The sequence below is a fragment of the Hirundo rustica genome, chromosome 26, assembly GCF_015227805.2.
Source record: "Hirundo rustica isolate bHirRus1 chromosome 26, bHirRus1.pri.v3, whole genome shotgun sequence".
NCBI lineage: Eukaryota > Metazoa > Chordata > Aves > Passeriformes > Hirundinidae > Hirundo > Hirundo rustica.
Window position 1 is genome coordinate 70,716 of NC_053475.1, and position 19,056 is coordinate 89,771.

At 55.3% G+C, this 19,056-nt stretch overlaps 1 protein-coding gene across 1 annotated transcript; it reads left to right on the top strand.

Annotated features, from left to right (window-relative positions):
• The first annotated feature begins 6 nt into the window (after nucleotides 1-6).
• On the top strand, nucleotides 7-17,781 carry SUGP1 (SURP and G-patch domain containing 1). Its single transcript, XM_040086996.1, has 14 exons — nucleotides 7-67; nucleotides 1,420-1,591; nucleotides 1,993-2,096; nucleotides 3,847-4,071; nucleotides 6,666-6,789; nucleotides 8,031-8,134; nucleotides 9,352-9,475; nucleotides 10,913-11,430; nucleotides 12,039-12,145; nucleotides 13,077-13,254; nucleotides 14,260-14,366; nucleotides 15,372-15,517; nucleotides 16,045-16,174; nucleotides 17,118-17,781. Exons 1-14 carry the CDS (start codon nucleotides 19-21, stop codon nucleotides 17,142-17,144), a joined length of 2,115 nt encoding a protein of 704 aa, XP_039942930.1. The 5' UTR covers nucleotides 7-18; the 3' UTR covers nucleotides 17,145-17,781.
• Nucleotides 17,782-19,056: the final 1,275 nt, after the last annotated feature.

Genomic DNA, 19,056 nt, shown 5'->3' on the forward strand with positions numbered 1-19,056 from the left:
GCGTGCCCCGCGCGGCGCATGCTGGGACGGGGGGGCTCCAAAATGGACAACCACAGGGATGCGCCAGGTAGGGCCCGGCCCCGGCGGCTCCCGCCGCTCCCGGCTCTGCCGCGCCCGTCCCGGGGCTCTGCTCCGCTCCTCCCGCCTCGCTGCCGTTCCCCGGCGCGGCCCCGGCGCCCCCGGGGCTGCGGGAGCCGGGGGCCGGGGTGTGCGCCCGGGGGCGGGGGTGTGCCGGCAGAGTCGGGGGCTGGGGGAGGCCCCCCGCTTAAATTCCCTCCTTTTCTCCAACTGCGGAGCCGAGCCGGGAGTTCGGGATGGATCCCCGCATTCGTTTCCGGCTCGTTTTCCCGCAGGGAAACCGGGCTGGTGGTTCAGGATGGCCGCTCTGTTAATTTGCCTCCCTTTTCCCACAGGAAAACCGAGCTTGGGGTCCGGGATGGCGTCCCCGTTATTTTTCCTCCTCTTTTCCCACAGGGAAGCAGAGCCGGTGGTTTGGGGAGGCTCCAGTGTTGATTTTCCCTCTCCTTTTCCCGCAGGAAGCCCAGCTGTTCGTTCCCTCTCTCTTTTCCCGTAGGAAAGCTGAGCTGGTGATTCGTGGAGACCTCGCTGTTGATTTTTTTTTTCCTCCTTTTTTCTATAGGGGAGCTGAGTTTGGGCTGATCCCACAGTTTATTCCTTCCCTTTTCCCACAGGGAGCCTGAGCTTCCGTTCAGGATGATTGCTGTGTCAATTTCCCCCCTTGTCTCGTAGGAAATACGAGCCTTGATTTGGGATGGTTTCCCCATTAATTTCCCCCCTTTTCCCACAGGGAATGCAACCCTTGATTTGGGATGATCTGTGCTAATTCCCACCCCTTTCTCTCAGGGAATTCAAGCCTCCATTCCCGACAATTCCCTGCTGATTCCCACCCGAATTCACCCCTCCATTCCTGACAATTCCCTGCTGAGTCTCATGTTTTCCTCAGGGAATTCACCCCTCCATTCCTGATAATTCCATGCTGATTCCCACCAGTTTTTCCTCAGGGAATTCACCTCTCAGTTCCAATTTCTGTGCTAATTCCCACCCCCTTTCCCTCAGGGAATTCACCCCTCCATTCCCAACAATTTCCTGCTGATTCCCACCCGAATTCACCCCTCCATTCCTGATAATTCCCTGCTGATTCTCACGTTTCCCTCAGGGAATTCTCCCCTCCATTCCCAACAATTCCCACTGATTCCCATCAGTTTTCCCTCAGGGAATTCACCCCTCCATTCCTGACAATTCCCGCTGATTCCCACCCCTTTCCCTCAGGGAATTCACCCCTCCATTCCTGACAATTCCCGCTGATTCCCACCCCTTTCCCTCAGGGAATTCACCCCTCCATTCCCGACAATTCAATTCTCCCCTCCATTCCCGCTGATCCCCGCCCCTCTCTCCCAGGAAAAGCCAGCCGCTGGTTCGGCGTGTCCCAGTCCAAGTCGGCCAAGACGAGCGTGAACATCCTGCAGCAGGAGGAGCTGATCGCCCAGAAGAAGCGGGAGATCGAGGCGCGGCTGGAGCAGCAGGCGCGGCAGAATTCCCTCAGCATCCCGCAGCTCCCGCTGCTCGGAGAGTACGTGGGAGTGCCGGGAATCCCGGGATTCTGACCGCCTGCAGACGGGGGGAGATGGGGTTGGGAAGGGGAGCTGCGGGAGGAGAATCCCAGTTTTGGTGGAGCAGGAGGAGGAAAATCCAGGTTTTGGTGGATGAGGGAGCGAAAATCCCGATTTTAATGGAGCAGGGAGGAAAAATCCCGGTTTTAGTGAAGCAGGGGTGGAGGAAAATCAGGTTTTTGGTGGAGCAGGGGGAGGCAAATCCCAGTGTTGATGGAGGAGGAAGGAGATTCGGGGTTCTTTTGGGAATTTGGTGGCAGGTGAGGAAAACCGCCAATTCCATGAGTTTTTCCTGTCCCAAATCCCTCATGGGAAGGGCTGGGACAAAAATCCCAGCTCCTGTTTCCCTGTCCCCGCTTAGTGACGATGGCTCTGAGAGCGAGGCCTCCGTGTCCAACAAGTTTGTGAACGATGGGAGCTTCCTGCAGCAATTCCTGAAGCTCCAGAAGGAAAAGTCCAATGCTGGTAGGTGCTTCCTTTCCCAGCCCAGACCTGGGATTCCCAGGAATAATTTCCCCTTCCTTTTCTCCACAGAAACTGCCCCCAGTCCCCCCAACAATTCCAGGAATGCCCCAGCCCAAACCCAGGATTCCCAGGGATAATTTCCCCTTCCTTTTCTCCACAAAAACTGTCCCAAATCCCCCAACAACTCTGGGAATGCCTCAGCCCCAAATCCTGGGATTCCCAAGAATAATTTTCCCTTCCTTCTCCCCTCACAAACTGCCCCCAGTCCCCCCAACAGCTCCAGGAATGCCCCGGCTCTGAAATCTGGGAATAAGCAGCCGGAGCAGACGGTGAGCTGAATGCTCCAGGCCTGGAGCTTTTCCCAGCCAAAACCCAGAATTCCCAAGAATAATTTCTCCTTCCTTCTCCCCTCACAAACTGTCCCAAATCCCCCCAACAACTCTGGGAATGCCCTGGCTCTGAAATCTGGGAATAAGCGGCCGAACTCCGGGAATAAGCAGCCGGAGCAGCCCCTGAGCTGAATGCTCCAGGCCTGGAGCTTTTCCCAGCCAAAACCCAGAATTCCCAAGAATAATTTCCCCTTTCTTCTCCCCTCACAAACTGCCCCAAATCCCCCCAACAACTCCAGGGATGCCTCAGCCCCAAACCCTGGGATTCCGAAGAACAATTTCCCCTTCCTTATCCCCTCACAAACTGCCCCGAATGCCCCAGCTCTGAAATCTGGGAATAAGCAGCCGGAGCAGCCCCTGAGCTGAATGCTCCAGGCCTGGAGCTTTTCCCAGCCAAAACCCAGAATTCCCAAGAATAATTTCCCCTTCCTTCTCCCCTCAGAAACCCCTCCGAGTGCCCCCACCAGCTCCGGGAACGTGCCAAATCCCGGGAAGAGGAGAGGAGGCCGGGGCAGGCGCTGAGCCTCTCCCACACCAAACTTGTGATTCCCAGGGATAATTTCCCTTCATTTTCTCCACAGAAACTGCCCCAAATCCCTCCAACAACTCCGGGAATGCCCCAGCTCTGAAATCTGGGAATAAGCAGCCAAAGTCTGGGAATAAGCAGCCAGAGCAGCCCCTGAGCTGAATGCTCCAGGCCTGGAGCTTTTCCCAGCCAAAACCCAGAATTCCCAAGAAAAATTTCTCCTTCCTTCTCCCCTCACAAACTGTCCCAAATCCCCCCAACAACTCCAGGGATGCCTCAGCCCCAAACCCTGGGATTCCCAAGAATAATTTCCCCTTCCTTATCCCCTCACAAACTGCCCCGAATGCCCCAGCTCTGAAATCTGGGAATAAGCAGCCAAAGTCTGGGAATAAGCAGCTGGAGCAGCCCCTGAGCTGAATGCTCCAGGCCTGGAGCCTTTCCCAGCCAAAACCCAGAATTCCCAAGAATAATTTCCCCTTCCTTCTCCCCTCAGAAACTCCTCTGAGTGCCCCCACCAGCTCCGGGAGCGCGCCGAATCCCGGGAAGAGGAGGCTGGGGGAGGCCTGGAGCCTCTCCCACACCAAACTTGTGATTCCCAGGGATAATTTCCCTTCATTTTCCCAGCCAAAACCCAGAATTCCCAAGAAAAATTTCTCCTTCCTTCTCCCCTCACAAACTGCCCCAAATCCCCCCAACAACTCTGGGAATGCCCTGGCTCTGAAATCTGGGAATAAGCAGCCGGAGCAGCCCCTGAGCTGAATGCTCCAAGCCTGGAGCCTTTCCCAGCCAAAACCCAGAATTCCCAAGAATAATTTCCCCTTCCTTCTCCCCTCAGAAACTCCTCCGAGTGCCCCCACCGGCTCCGGGAGCGCGCCGAACCCCGGGAAGAGGCCGGCGCTGCTGGGGAAGCGGCCGGGGCAGGCGCTGAGCCGGATGCTCCAGGCCCGGAGCCTCGCCCAGCCCAGACCCAGCCCCGTCCTGAGCCGCCTCAGCGTCTTCCAGGCCCCCGACGAGGAGGACGAGGAGGAGGAGGATTACGAGCAGTGGCTGGAAATCAAAGGTCAGTGGCAGCTCCGGGGCTGGAGCTGGGAGTGCTCAGCCCGGGATAGGGGCAGGATTCCCGCAGTCTTGGTGGGAATTGGGGTGGATTTATCCTGGGATTAGGGGTCAGTGGGGGCAGGATTCCCTCCTGGGATAGGGATCAGTTTGGGGTAGGATTCCCTCAGTCTTAGTGGGAATTGGGGTGGATTTATCCCGGGATAGGGATCAGTGGGGGCAGGATTCCCTCCTGGGATAGGGATCAGTTTGGGGCAGGATTCCCTCAGTTCCACTGGGGATTTGACTGGATTTTTCCCAGGATAGGGATCAGTGGGGGCAGGATTCCCTCCTGGGATAGGGATCAGTTTGGGGCAGGATTCCCGCAGTCTTAGTGGGAATTTGCGTTGGGTTTTATCCCGGGATAGTGGTCAGAGAGGGACAGGATTCCCTCCTGGGACAGGGATCAGTTTGGGACCGGACTCCCTCAGTTCCACTGGGGATTTGACTGGATTTATCCCAGGATAGGGATCAGTGGGGGCAGGATTCCCACAGTCTTAGTGGGAATTGGGGTGGATTTATCCCAGGATAGGGATCAGTGGGGGCAGGATTCCCGCAGTCTTAGTGGGAATTGGGGTGGATTTATCCCGGGATAGGGGTCAGTGGGGCCAGGATTCCCTCCTGGGATAGGGATCAGTGGGGCCAGGATTCCCTCCTGGGACAGGGATCAGTTTGGGACAGGATTCCCTCAGTTCCACTGGGGATTTGACTGGATTTATCCCAGGATAGGGATCAGTGGGGGCAGGATTCCCACAGTCTTAGTGGGAATTGGGGTGGATTTATCCCGGGATAGGGGTCAGTGGGGGCAGGATTCCCTCCTGGGACAGGGATCAGTTTGGGACAGGGTTTGGGGTTGTTTTATTCCACAGGGATCAGTGTGGAACAGGACTCCCTCAGCCCCAGTGGGAAGCCGGTTATTTTATCCCTGTTTTCCATGAATTTATATTCCCAGCACGGTTTTGGGGCAGATTTCTCCTTTATGGAGCGGAAATTCCAGCAGTTAATGCCGGTGGACTCTTCCAAATTCAGGCAAAATCTGAGGGATGAAATGCCTGACATTTTTGATGTGAAATTCCTGATATTTTAGATATTCCTGACCTTCCTCTAGTTCAATATTTAAATGCTGTTGACCTCAGCCTGGAAGAATTTATCTTCTCCGAATTATCCCGGTGCTTGGCCGGCCAAAAATTTGGGAAAATAACAGATAGGGAGGAAAATGTTGTGTTTAAAACTGATTTGGTGGGTGGCAAATCCTAAAAATTCTGATTTGCACCTTTGGAATGTTGTGCCAAGTGCTGGGCTCTCCAGGAAACCCTAATTCTTGTCCTTAAAATGGGATTTTCGGGGGTTTAAGTGCTGGAAAAGGAGGAATTGTTTTGGAAGCGTGCAGGGAAAAAATCTGTGTGCGTGAATAAATAAAATAAACGACACATCCAGCAGGGAACTGTGCCCGGGTAAAACCCAAAATCCAGCTGAAGGGATCTCACCTGTGGGCCCTGAGTGCTTGGGAAAAGGAGGAGTTATCCCGGGTTTTATTGGGATAACCCAGGGCAGGAAGCCCCGGGGCTGATTCGCCTGGGAATGGGAATTTCCCGGGCGGGGTTTGAATGGATAAAAGGAGCTCAGCCAGTCACGCTTTGGGCTTTGTGGTTTCCTTTATCCCTTCCCAAAATCCCCTGGAACCCTTTCTGCTGGGATTTGTTACCAGCGTAATCCCGGGAATTCGGAATGCGAGCGTGAGAATGGGGAGAGCCGGGGTGGGATATCCTTCCTTCCGGGACCTGGGGGCTGATCCCGCTGGAGCAGCTCTGCTCTGTGCTTCCCAAAATTCCCAGAGTCGCCGGGTTTATCCCCTCTTGTGATCCCTGTGGGAATTCCTGGCCACGGGAGCCAAACTCCAGGAAAAGCTGCTGCTCCAGCCACAGGGCCTGGAGCGTTCTGGGAGTGAGCTGGGAATGGCTTTGGCAGCTGGAATCTGGATTAAACCCCAATTCCTGCTCTTTCCCTGCTGGGGTGTGGAGGGAATGAATCCATCGGGAGCCAAAGCTGGGATGGACTGGGTGCAGCTGGAGCTCCCAAACTGGGATGGGGTGGTGGATTCCCAGTCCCTGGAAGTGTCCAAGGAAAATGGGAGAAGGGAAGCTCCAGAAAAACCTTGGGGCTGCAGAGGGATTTGGGATGAGGGACAGGACACAGGGAATGGATTTAGGTGGGATTTGGGGCAGGAATTCCTGGCCGTGAGGGTGGGGAGAGGCTGAGCTGGAATTCCCAGAGGAGCTGTGGCCGCTCCATCCCTGGCAGCTCCCGGGAAAAGGCCGGGATAGCAGAAAACATGGGAATGGGACGAGCTTTAATCTCCCTCCCCTGCTGAACCCCAGAACTCTGGGTTTTCCCTGTAGGAATCCCCACGGGAAAAGCCGGGATCCCCTAGCGCCCCACGGCCCGTGCTGTGAGCTCCCCTCCACCCGCGCCGGGCCCGTTTCCTCCTCTCCTCTCCCTCCGCGGTTCCCGCGCTCCCGGCGCTCGTCCCGCTTTCCCGGCACTGACAGCCCCTTGCAGTTCTGCCCCCAGGGGACGCGGAGGCGCGGCGCGTGGTGGAGAAGCTGGCCCGCTTCGTGGCCGAGGGCGGCCCCGCGCTCGAGAAGGTCGCCAGGGAGGACTACAAGGACAACCCCGCTTTCTCGTGAGCCCGGGATCGGGGTGGGATTGGGATCGGCCTGGGATCGGGATGGGCCTGGGAACAGCCTGGGATGGGCCCGGGATGGGGATGGGATTGGGATGGGGATGGGCCCGGGATGGGGATGGGCCTGGGAATGGCCTGGGAATGGCCTGGGCCTGGGATCAGGATGGGCCTGGGAACGGTCTGGGATTGGGATGGGAACAGCCTGGGATCGGGATGGGCCTGGGATCAGGATGGGCTTGGGAACGGCCCAGGATGGGGATGGGCCCGGGATGGGCCTGGGAATGGCCTGGGCCTGGGATCGGGATGGGCCTGGGATTGGGATGGGCCTGGGATGGGGAACGGCCTGGGATGGGCCTGGGAATGGTCTGTGATTGGTCTCAATCAGTCTGGGATCAGCCTGGGAATGGTCTGGGATCGGCCTGGAATCAATCCAGGAACGGCCTGGGATCGGTCTCAATCAGTCTGGGATCGGCCTGGGATCGCCTTTTCCCGAGGGAACAGCTCCTCCCTGCAGGGGAACGGAGTGTGGGGTGTCCCTGGGAGCCGGGAAAGTTGGGGTTCCTTGTTCTTCCCTGAGGGGGGAAAAACTGGGATTGGAGCTGGGGGAAGCTTGGATTGGAGCTGGGGACAGTTTGGATTTGAGGGGGGAAAGGTTTGGATTCATTGTTCTTCCCTGAGGGGGAGAATTTGGGATTTGAGGGGAGAAAAAGGTTGGATTTTAAGGGTGGAAAAGTTCGGATTGGGAGATGGGGAAAAATTTGGATTGGGAGCTGGGGAAAGTTTGGATTCATTGCTTGTTCTTCCTTATGAGGAGGAAAAGTTTGAATTTGAGGGGGAAAAGTTTGGATTCATTGTTCTTCCCTGAGGGGGAGAATTTGGGATTTGAGAGTGGAAAAAGTTTGGATTTTAAGGGTAGGAAAGTTTGGATTTGAAGGGAAAATCCAAAATCCTCTTTCCAGAGAGGGGAAAAAATTGGATTTGAGTGGAGAAAAAATTTGGATTTGTTGTTTGCTCTTCCCTATGAGGAGGAAAAGTTTGGAATTTGGGGAGGGGAAAGGTTTGGATTTGAGGGGTGGAAAAGCTTTTAAACCCAGCACTGGTGGGGGGGAGGATTTGTCCTTAATTCCCTTTTCAAGCAACAAAAATTTGGATGCAAATCCTTGGACTAAAACTCCGAAATCCGATTCCAAGTTTTAGGTGGATTCTGAGAAAATTTATTTTTTTTTCCCCCTCTTTTCCAGGTTTTTGCATGATAAGAACAGCAGAGAATTCCTTTACTACAGGAAGAAAGTGGCAGAAATAAGGAAAGAAAATCAAAATTCCCAGGCAGCTTCTTCCCAAAAAGGTAATTCCCACTAAAATTTGGGGAATGGGAATAGCACGGGGGGAAATTTGGGATTTTTTTGGGACTGGGGTGAAAATTTGGCTGCCTGGAAAGAAAATTCCCAACTGGAAGGAGAATCAAATCCTCATGCCCAAAAAATGTGGATTCCCAAGGAAATATTCCTGGGATTTTGAATGGGATTTTCCTTGTAGTGCTCACAAATCTTCCCAAATAATGCTCCAGCACTGAAAATTTGGGAAAAGGGGATTTTTTTTTTTTCTCCCCAGTTTGTGGGTTTGATTGGAGCAGCCTCCCTTTTCCAGGAGGGATTTGGGATTTTCCATAGGGGATTTCCCCTGGAGCCGCCTCCAGGGGTGCAGTGGGAAATAAGTGGGATTACAGGAAATTCAGAGTTTTCCAGAGGATTTCCTGTTGTTCCTGGGTAATTCAGGAGCAAAAATGTTGGAATGTGGATAATCCTGGGTGGTGTCACCTTATGGAAAAATGCCTGAGACGGGGAAAAAATCCAGAATTTGTAATTAGGGATAATTCCAGGTGGTTTAAACCTATGGAAAAATGCGTGAGATGGGGAAAAAAAATCCAGAATTTGTAATTAGGGATAATTCCAGGTGGTTTAAACCTATGGAAAAATGCCTGAGACAGGGAAAAAAAATCCAGAATTTGTAATTAGGGATAATTCCAGGTGGTTTAAACCTATGGAAAAATGCGTGAGATGGGGAAAAAAATTACAATATCCTTAAATATGGCTAATTCCAGTGGTTTAATTCTATGGAAAAGTGCCTGGCACAGGGGAAATAAATCCAAAATTTGTAACTAGGGATAGTTCCAGGTGGCTTATTCCTATGGAAAAATGCCCGAGACTTGGAAAAAAAATCCAAAATTTGTAACTAGAGATAATTCCAGGTGGTTTAAACTGATGGAAAAATGCCTGAAACAGGGAAAACATCCAGAATTTGTAACTAGGGGCAATTCCAGGTGGTTTATTCCTACGGAAAAGTGCCTGGCACATGGAAAATTTGGGATGTGGGAGCCCAAAGCCGCTTTGTCTCTCATCCCTGCTCCCAAACTCGGGTCTGAACCGATGCTTTTGCTCTGTTTAACCCTTCCTTTGTACCAATTCTCCTCCTTTAAACCCGACTTTAGGCCTCCCTGGGGTCCGTAGGCCGGGTTAGGCTGGGCTGGGGTGAGCTGGGCCCAGGATTAATCCCTGCCTAAAGTTTCCCCCCCAGCCGAGCAGGAGACGCGGGAATGCGCGGAGACGCTGGCGCAGGCGGTGGCGGCGGGGGGGCCCGAGGTGGAGAGCGCGGCCCTGCAGGGCAACAGGGACAACCCCGCCTTCAGGTACGGAACATTCCGTGTTTGTCAGGGAATTCACCGGGAATTCACCGGGAATTCATCAGGGATTCACAGGGAATTACAGGGAATTCACAGGGAATTCATCGGGGATTCACTGGGAATTCACAGGGAAAACCCTGGGTGGGAGCGCGGCCCTGCAGGGCAACAGGGACAACCCCGCCTTCAGGTACGGAACATTCCGGATACTGGGGCTGTTTGTCAGGGAATTCACCGGGAATTCACAGGGAATTCATCAGGGAATTCATCGGGGATTCACAGGGAAAGTCCTGGGTGGGAGTGCGGCCCTGCAGGGGAACAGGGACAACCCCGCCTTCAGGTACGGAACATTCCGGATACTGGGGCTGTTTGTCAGGGAATTCACCGGGAATTCACTGGGGATTCATCAGGGAATTCATCGGGGATTCACAGGGAAAATCCTGGGTGGGAGCGCGGCCCTGCAGGGGAACAGGGACAACCCCGCCTTCAGGTACGGAACATTCCGGATACTGGGGCTGTTTGTCAGGGAATTCACCGGGAATTCACAGGGGATTTATCAGGAAATTACAGGGGATTCACAGGGAATTCATTGGGGATTCACCAGGGATTCATCAGGGAAAGTCCTGGGTGGGAGTTTTGCCCTGCAGGGCAACAGGGACAACCCCGCCTTCAGGTACGGAACATTCCGTGTTTGTCAGGGAATTCACCGGGAATTCATCAGGGATTCACAGGGAATTCATCGGGGATTCACAGGGAATTACAGGGAATTCATCAGGGAATTCACAGGGAAAATCCTGGGTGGGAGTGCGGCCCTGCAGGGCAACAGGGACAACCCCGCCTTCAGGTACGGAAAATTCCGGATACTGGGGCTGTTTGTCAGGGAATTCACTGGGAATTCACCGGGAATTCATCGGGAGTTCACCTGGAATTCCCAGGGAAACTTGTGGGAGTTCCGAGGTTGGTGTTCCGGAGCAGTGGGGATTGAGGGGCTCAGGTTTGGGGCGCAGAGAGATCCCTGCCCTCAGTACAGCACATTCCTGGGTTTGGGGCCGCTTTTCCTTCCTGGAATTGTGCTCCCTGATCCCACTGGAGGCTGCAGTGGCTGCGGGGATACACGGGATGGTGCTGGAGAGCCGGGAGTGCCCTGGGAATTGCAGGAAGGAAAATTCCTGAGGAAACTCTGCTGGATCCCAGCCCTGGGGAGCTCTGAGAGTGCTGTGGGCATTCCAGGAAGGAAAATTCCAGTGCTGGATCCCAGCTCTGGGAATGCTGTGGGCATTCCAGGCAGGAATTCCACAGCTGGGTCCCAGCTCTGGGAATGCTCTGGGAATGCTGCTGCCGTTCCAGGCAGGAATTCCACAGCTGGATCCCAGCTCTGGGCACGCTCTGGGAATGCTGCTGCCGTTCCAGGCAGGAATTCCCGGCTGACGATCCCGGTTTTTGCAGGTTCCTGTACGAGCCCCACAGCAAAGGGCACCGCTACTACCGCCAGAAGCTGGAGGAGTTCCGCAGGGCCCGGGCTGCCCCCGGGAATTCCCCTTTTCCTGGGAATTCCGCTTTTCCCGGGGGCTCCCCTTTTCCCGGGAATTCCACTTTTCCCGGGAATTCCCCTTTTCCCGGGGAATCCGGCCTCAAGAGGAAAACCAGTCCCGAGGCCTCCCCCTCCCCTCTGTGCTTCCCTCCCCTCCCTCTGCCCGTCCCCGTCCCGGCGCCTCCGGCTCTGCCCCTTCCCTCTCCCGTTGTTCCCGCTGCTCCTCCCGCGCCCTCGGCCTCATCCTCCTCCGCCTCCCCTGCGGATCATCCCATCCCGAATCCGGCCGCGGCCCCGGATCCCGGGATCCCAAATCCCGCCGCGGGCAGCTCCAAGAAGAAGAGGAAGAGCCGGTGGGGGCCGGAGGAGGAGAAGGTGGAGCTGCCCCTCCCGCAGCTGGTGCAGCAGCTGGATTCTCCCTCTCCCCTCTCAGGTGAGTGGGATCCTCCGGGACCAGGGAATTCCTGACTTCTGGGGCGTTTTTCCCAGGGAATTCCCGGGGGAAGGCGCGGGAATTCCGAGGCTGGTGTTTTGGAGCGGTGAGAGTTGAGGAGCTCCTGGGGATTGTCCCCGCCAGGTCCAGGAGATTCCTGATTTTTGGGGGCCGTTTTCCAGGGAATGCTCTGGGAATTCTGTGAGCCCTGGGAGTCTCCGCACAAAATCTGGGATCAGGATTAATTCCCGCTTTTTTTCCGAGCTGATTTGGCTTCGCCTGAGGAGGGAATTCCTATGGGAAAAAATAAAAGGATTTTTGGAGCAGACTTTGGCACAATCTGGGAATTCTCAGAGCGGCCACGAAGGAGAATTTGGTGGTTTTCCCACTCCTGCGATTCCCAAATCCCTCCAGATGGATCCTGAAGCGCCGAATTCCCTAAAATTTCCTGGGAATGGCAACAGCCCATCCCTGGAATTACCCACAGCCCGGCTGGGATAAGGAGAGGAGGAATGGGATCGTCCTAAAACTCCTTCCCGAGCTGGAGTTTGGTTTTTTCCCAATCTCCCAGGTTTTTCCAGAGGTTTTTCCCTGTGTTTTCCCTGCAGTTCAGGACCTGAAGGGTCTGGGATACGAGAAGGGCAAACCCGTGGGATTGGTGGGAGTCACGGAGCTCTCCGAGGCGCAGAAGAAGCAGCTGAAGGAGCAGCAGGAGGTGATTCCCAAAAAACCCCCCCCGGATCCCCCCCTGTGGGAGGAGCCGAGATTCCCCACCCTTGGGAATCCCTGGGAACAGCGCGGGGCTGGAATCAGCGGGAATGGCAGAGGGGCTGGGGAATAAGGAGCATTCCAGCCCTAAAATCCCAAATCCCAGAGGAGCTTTCCACCCCTAAAATCCCAAACCACGTTTCCTGTCCTAAAATTCCCAGTCCCGTGTTTCCCGTTCCCAGTCCCTGTTTTCCCGTTCCCAGATGCAGCAGATGTACGACACGATCATCCCTGTTCCCAATCCCACGTTTCCCATTCCCAATCCCATATTTCCCATTCCCGTGTTTCCTGTTTCCCAGATGCAGCAGATGTACAACATGATCATTCCCAATCCCGCATTTCCCGTTCCCAATCCTGCGTTTCCCGTTCCCGTTCCAATTTTTCCCGGTGTGTTCCCAGATGCAGCAGATGTACGACACGATCATCCCCATTCCCAATCCCGCATTTCCCATTCCCAATCCCGCGTTTCCCGTTCCCAATCCCATTTTTCCCGGTGTTTTCCCCGTTCCCAGGTGCAGCAGATGTACGACACGATCATCCCCGTTCCCAGTCCCACGTTTCCTGTTCCCAATCCGTTTTTTCCCCGTTCCCAATCCCGCGTTCCCGATCCCGTTTTTCCCGGTGTGTTCCCAGATGCAGCAGATGTACAACATGATCATTCCCGTTCCCGATCCCGTTTTTTCCCCGTTCCCGATCCCGTTTTTTCCCCGTTCCCGATCCCGTTTTTTCCCCGTTCCCGATCCCGTGTTTCCCGTTCCCAGATGCAGCAGATGTACGACACAATCATCCCCGTTCCCGATCCCGTTTTTTCCCCGTTCCCGATCCCGTTTTTTCCCCGTTCCCGATCCCGTGTTTCCCGGTGTGTTCCCCGTTCCCAGATGCAGCAGATGTACGACATGATCATGCGGCACAAGCGGGCGATGCAGGAGATGCAGCTGCTGTGGGAGCGGGCGCTGCAGCAGCACCAGCACGGCTACGACAGCGACGAGGAGGTGGACGGCGAGCTGGGCACCTGGGAGCACCGGCTGCGCCGCATGGAGATGGACAAGACGCGCGGTGCGCCGGGAATTCCGTCCCCGGGGAGCGGGAATTCCATCCCGGGGAAAATTCCATCCCGGGGCAGGGAAAATTCCATCCCTGGGAAAATTCCATCCCGGGGCGGGGAAAATTCCATCCCTGGGAGATGGACAAGACGCGCGGTGCGCCGGGAATTGCCTCCCTGGGGCAGGGAATTCCATCCCGGGGAAAATTCCATCCCTGGGAGATGGACAAGACGCGCGGTGCGCCGGGAATTCCGTCCCTGGGGAGCGGGAATTCCATCCCGGGGGAGCGGGAATTCCATCCCGGGGAAAATTCCATCCCGGGGCGGGGAAAATTCCATCCCTGGGAGATGGACAAGACGCGCGGTGCGCCGGGAATCGCCTCCCTGGGGAGCGGGAATTCCATCCCGGGGAAAATTCCATCCCTGGGAGATGGACAAGACGCGCGGTGCGCCGGGAATGCCATCCCAGGGTAGGAATTCCATCCCTGGGGAGATGGACACGGTGTTCCAGAGCGGGAATTCTGTCCCAGGGCATTCCACAGGAGGAATTCCATCCCTGGAATGCAGGGATGGCTGGAGGGGGAGCTGCAGGGGCAATCCCAGGGATCCCATCCCAATCCCATCCCATCCTCATGGATCGGGACCTGCAGGGACAATCCCAGGGATCCCATCCCAATCCCATCCCAATCCCATCCCCATGGATCGGGAGCTGCAGGAACAATCCTTCCTGGGACGTTCCACGAATCCCAAGGGATTCTCCTGTGGTTTTTCCAGGATCTCCCCTCCTGGGAGGTTCTGAGCTCCAGAATCCCCCTGAAATCCCAAGGAATTCTCCGTGAGCCTTCTCTCCGTGGATTTTCAGCCTTGGGGGGGGGGATCTCACTGAACGCTCCCGGGAGTTTTTATCCTCCGCAAATTCCCTGAGATCCCTGGAATGCTCCCTGGTTTTTCAGCCTGGGGGAGCATTCCCGGGATCCCTGGGGATTCTCCGTGACCTGTCGGTGTTCCCGCTTTTCCAGAGTGGGCGGAGCAGCTGACGCAGATGGGCCGGGGCAAGCATTTCATCGGGGATTTCCTCCCGCCCGACGAGCTGGAAAAATTCATGGAGACCTTCAAGGCGCTCAAGGTGAGCGCTGCTGGGATCCCGGGAATGCTCCGGATCTCCCGGCGTCCCTGCGGGGAAACGGGATCGCATTCCCGGCCTTCGCACGGGAACGGGGAAATGTTCGGGAAAGGTTCCTGCCCCGGAGGGAGCGGGGTGGAATTCCCAACGGAGCCGTGGGAATCCCGCCCCTGGAAGCGCCCAAGGAGAGTTTTGGGATCACGGGAAGCGGGACTGGATGGGCTTTGAAGGCCCTTTTCCACTCTGGAATTCCATGATTTGGGATTTTCCTGGAATTCCAGACACGGCCCCCCCCGCTCGCTTCCTCTTTGGGATCAGCGGGCACCGAGCTGGGAAAAACTGGGAATTTTGCTCCAGCTGATTGCGGGGAAGTGCAAATCCCAAGGCCACAACTCCAGCACCTTCCAATCCTTCCCAAGCCCTGGAATTCGTGGAATTCCTGCCTCTTCCCTGTTCTCTAGCACAGGGCCTGACATTCCCTGGGATTCAGCCTTAAAAAAGAAACGGAGCTGGGGCTGGATCCAGGGAACAACCTGGAATTCCTGATCCGGGGCTGCATCCAGGGAACAACCTGGAATTCCTGATCCGGGGCTGCATCCAGGGAACAACCTGGAATTTCTGATCCGGGGCTGCATCCAGGGAACAACCTGGAATTCCAGAGCTGGGGCCGGATCCAGGGAACAACCTGGAATTCCAGAGTTGGGGCTGGATCCAGGGAACAACCTGGAATTCCTGATCCGGGGCTGCACCCAGGGAACAACCTGGAATTCCAGAGCTGGGGCCGGATCCAGGGAACCACCTGGAATTCCTGATCCAGGGCTGGACCCAGGGAACAACCTGGAATTCCAGAGCTGTTGTTGGAGCTTCGTTCCCTCCTCAGCGCTGGAATCCCAGGAAATCCCAGCAGTTCTTCCCCAAAATCCCAGTTTGGGGTGGGTGGAGCTGCTTTTCCCTTTCTGCTGTGATCCATGGAATCCAAAATCCCTTTTCCTGCCTTTCCCGCTGCAGGAGGGCCGGGAGCCGGATTATTCCGAGTACAAGGAATTCAAGCTGACGGTGGAAAACATCGGATACCAAATGCTGATGAAAATGGGATGGAAGGAGGGAGAGGGATTGGGATCCGACGGACAGGGAATTAAGAATCCTGTCAGCAAGTGAGTGCTCCGTGCGTTATCCCTTCCCTCCGTTTCCCAGGAATTCCCGCTGGAATCGCAGCCCGGCTGGGATTCCTCACCTGAGCATGGGAAACTCAGCCCAGGAAAAAAATTCCTGATTTTTTTTCAGGGAATTTTCTCCTGGATATGGGGCTGTAGCTGGAAATGTCTGAGCCCCAAATCCCGAATTCCCCGAACCCTGGGAATCTGGGAAATGAAACCAATCCCTGCTCCCATCCAGACCGCGGGAATTTGGGAATTCAAACCAATCCCTGCTCCCATCCAGACCCCGGGAATTTGGGAATTCAAACCAATGCAAATCCCGATCCCTGCTCCCATCCAGACCCAGGGATTTGGGAATTGAAACCAATCCCTGCTCCCATCCAGACCCAGGGATTTGGGAATTGAAACCAATCCCAATCCCAGCCCTGCTCCCACGCAGACCGTGGGGATTCGGGATCGATCCCAGGGACGTTCCCGTGGGCGTTCCCGTTGGATTCCCGTTGCCATTCCCGGTTTTCCCGCAGGGGCACCACGGCCCTGGACGGGGCGGGATTCGGGATCGAGCGCCCGGCGGAGCTGACCAAGGAGGACGACGAGTACGAGGCGTTCCGGAAACGCATGATGCTGGCGTACCGCTTCCGGCCCAATCCGCTGGTACGGGACAGCGGGATAATGGGATAGCGGGATAACGGGATAACGGGATAATGGGATAACGGGATCAGCGAGCGCGGGGCGTTCCGGAAACGCATGATGCTGGCGTACCGCTTCCGGCCCAATCCGCTGGTACGGGACAGCGGGATAGCGGGATAATGGGATAGCGGGATAATGGGAATGGGATAACAGGATAACGGGATCAGCGAGCGCGGGGCGTTCCGGAAACGCATGATGCTGGCGTACCGCTTCCGGCCCAATCCGCTGGTACGGGACAGCGGGATAATGGGATAACGGGATAGCGGGATAATGGGAATGGGATAACAGGATAACGGGAATGGGATAACGGGATCTGCGAGCGCAGGGTGTTCCGGAAACGCATGATGCTGGCGTACCGCTTCCGGCCCAATCCGCTGGTACGGGATAACGGGAATGGGATAACGGGATAACAGGAATGGGATTGGGATAACGGGGACAGGATAATGGGATAACGGGATAACAGGGACAGGATAATGGGATTGGGATAACAGGGACAGGATAATGGGATTGGGATAGCGGGGACGGGATAATGGGATAACGGGAATGTTGGCAGTTGCAAAGCTGCTCTTGGATTCTCTCCTCATCCTCCCGGCACCAGTTCATCCTCCCGGAATTCCCTGGATGCAGAATTCTCCTTCCCTGTTTATTTTTCATTCCAGCCCCAGTTTTGTTTCCACCTTTATCCCAACCCCCTCCCAAGGGAAGCTTCTCCGTGAATCCCAGGATTTCTTTGGAATTACCATTTCCGGGTGGTGAAACCAAGCCTGGATTTTCCCTTTCCAGCCAAAATTTGGGGAAAAAACTCAGATTCCAGTGGCTTTTCCCAGAGAATCCAGATGCTGACTTTTGGGATAAAATCCCCGATCCTGATGATTTTTTTTCCATTTTTTTTTTTTTCTCCCTACAGAACAACCCACGGCGACCTTACTACTGAGGAGGGCTTTTCCCAGCAGCTTTCCTGGGAATTCTGATCCCAAACTTCATCATCCATCTCTTTTTTTTTTCCCCCCGATATTATCCGGGTTTTTTGGAATCACAGCTCCTCCCTCCCCCCCCCCCGGTAAAGCTTTCCCGGATTTTTTTGGGAGGGATACCGGGAGGGTTTGGAGCAGCCCCAAAAATCCCCCAGCGACTCCAATCCCCAGGAATTTGGGATTTTTTGGGAATGGCAGACCTCGTGCTGCTCCAGGAGGGGAGGGGATGGGATTTCATTCCCTGACTTCATCTTGGAATCCCAAATCCAAGAGGTTTTGGGGAATTTGGGGAAGCAGTGCCTCCATGGGGGGACCTGGCACGGCTCCCTTGGGAATCCCGGGATTTTGGGGATCCCTTCCCAGGGATTTCATTTGCCAACGCCTCCTGTGCTTTGGGATGACGGAAGACCCAAAATTCCAAAGCCGCGCTTTGGGAAAAGTCCAGCAAAAAAATCCCGGCACCGCGCTTTGGAAAAACCCAGTTGGATTTTGTTGTCCTGGAACGGGAAAAAGGAAACAAAAAAAAACCTCTGGAAAAATGAATTTTCTTCACGAAGTCTGTAAATAAAATCAAACTTGTTTGTTCCTTCGCTTCAACCCTTGGAATTTCTTGGGAAGAGAGGGATTCTGTCCGGGTGGGAGGCTTTCCAAGGAGTTCTGGGGAGAAAAAGCTGGACTTGGTTCCTTCCTTGTGGGAAGGGTTTATCCAGGGAAAATCCAAAATCCTGGAGCCAGGAGCTTGGGGAAAATTGGGAAATCCTGATAAGAGCCTTGGCAGCTCTCCAGGGACTGAGGTCACCCTGGGATCCCGCTCCCGCCTGGATTCTGCTTTTCCCGGGATTTAAGGAAGGGATTTCTGGGAGGGTTTGGAAAATCCCTTTTATTCCCGGGGATTGTGGGCCTGGAAACGTTGGAATTCGGCTCTTCCCAGTGGGAATTCCGAGCTGAAGGGGCACCGCAGCCATCCCTGGGTATTCCATCGACAGCCCATGGCCAGAATTCCATTTATTCCTTCCTTTTTTCCCTCCTTTTTTCCCTCCTTTTCCCACTCCAGCCTCCATTTCCTGCCCCTCCTCTCCTGCTCCTTCCAAGTGCAGAATTCACTGGGAAGAACTGGAACTTTTTCCCTGGAATCATCCCAAAATCCCATTTTCTTTTCCTGCTCCTGGGGGCCCATTCCTTTTCCCCGTCCCTGAGGCCGAACCCCGTTTATTCCCAAGCTTTATTCCCGAGGTTTTTCCCGGCTGGAACATTCCCGGTTCCCGTTCCCGGGCGTGTCCCGGCTGCTCCCAGAGGAACAACCCCAGGGCAAAATCCAGCCGGGAAAATCCCTCCGGGAATTCCAAAGGCTGACCCGGGGCCGCGGAAAAGGCGGAGTGGGAAGTTTTGAAGATTCCTCGGGAATTTCTTCCGCTCGCTCCCTAGCCCGGGATGCTGTTCCAGCCCTGGGAATTCCGAGTTTCCTTTAATTCCTCGCTAAAATCCGGGATAAAGCTTGGGAAATTCCGAGCTCCCGGCGGGATGCGAGACCTTGGAGTGGCCTTTTCCCATCCCTTCAATTCCTCACTGGAATTCGGGATAAAGGCTCAGGAACTCCGGGTTTCCTTCAACCCTCCCGAAAATTCGGGATAAAAGTCCCAGAATTCCGGGTTTCCTTCAACCCTCCCGAAAATTCGGGATAAAAGTCCCAGAATTCCGGGTTTCCTTCAATCCTCCCGAAAATTCGGGATGAAGGCTCGGGAACTCCGGGTTTCCTTCAACCCTCCCGAAAATTCGGGATAAAAGTCCCGGAATTCCGGGTTTCCAGCGGGATGTGCTGCCTGCCCCCACTCTGTCCCCACTCTGTCCCCGTGTCCCTGTGTCCCTCTCTCC

Bases quoted from the DNA above. Each gene is read 5' to 3' on its own strand.
- SUGP1 (XM_040086996.1), top strand. From the start codon at position 19: ATGCTGGGACGGGGGGGCTCCAAAATGGACAACCACAGGGATGCGCCA. The intron at 13,255-14,259 runs GTGCGCCGGGAA...CCGCTTTTCCAG, and splicing joins GGAGATGGACAAGACGCGCG to AGTGGGCGGAGCAGCTGACG. The intron at 15,518-16,044 runs GTGAGTGCTCCG...GTTTTCCCGCAG, and splicing joins ATTAAGAATCCTGTCAGCAA to GGGCACCACGGCCCTGGACG.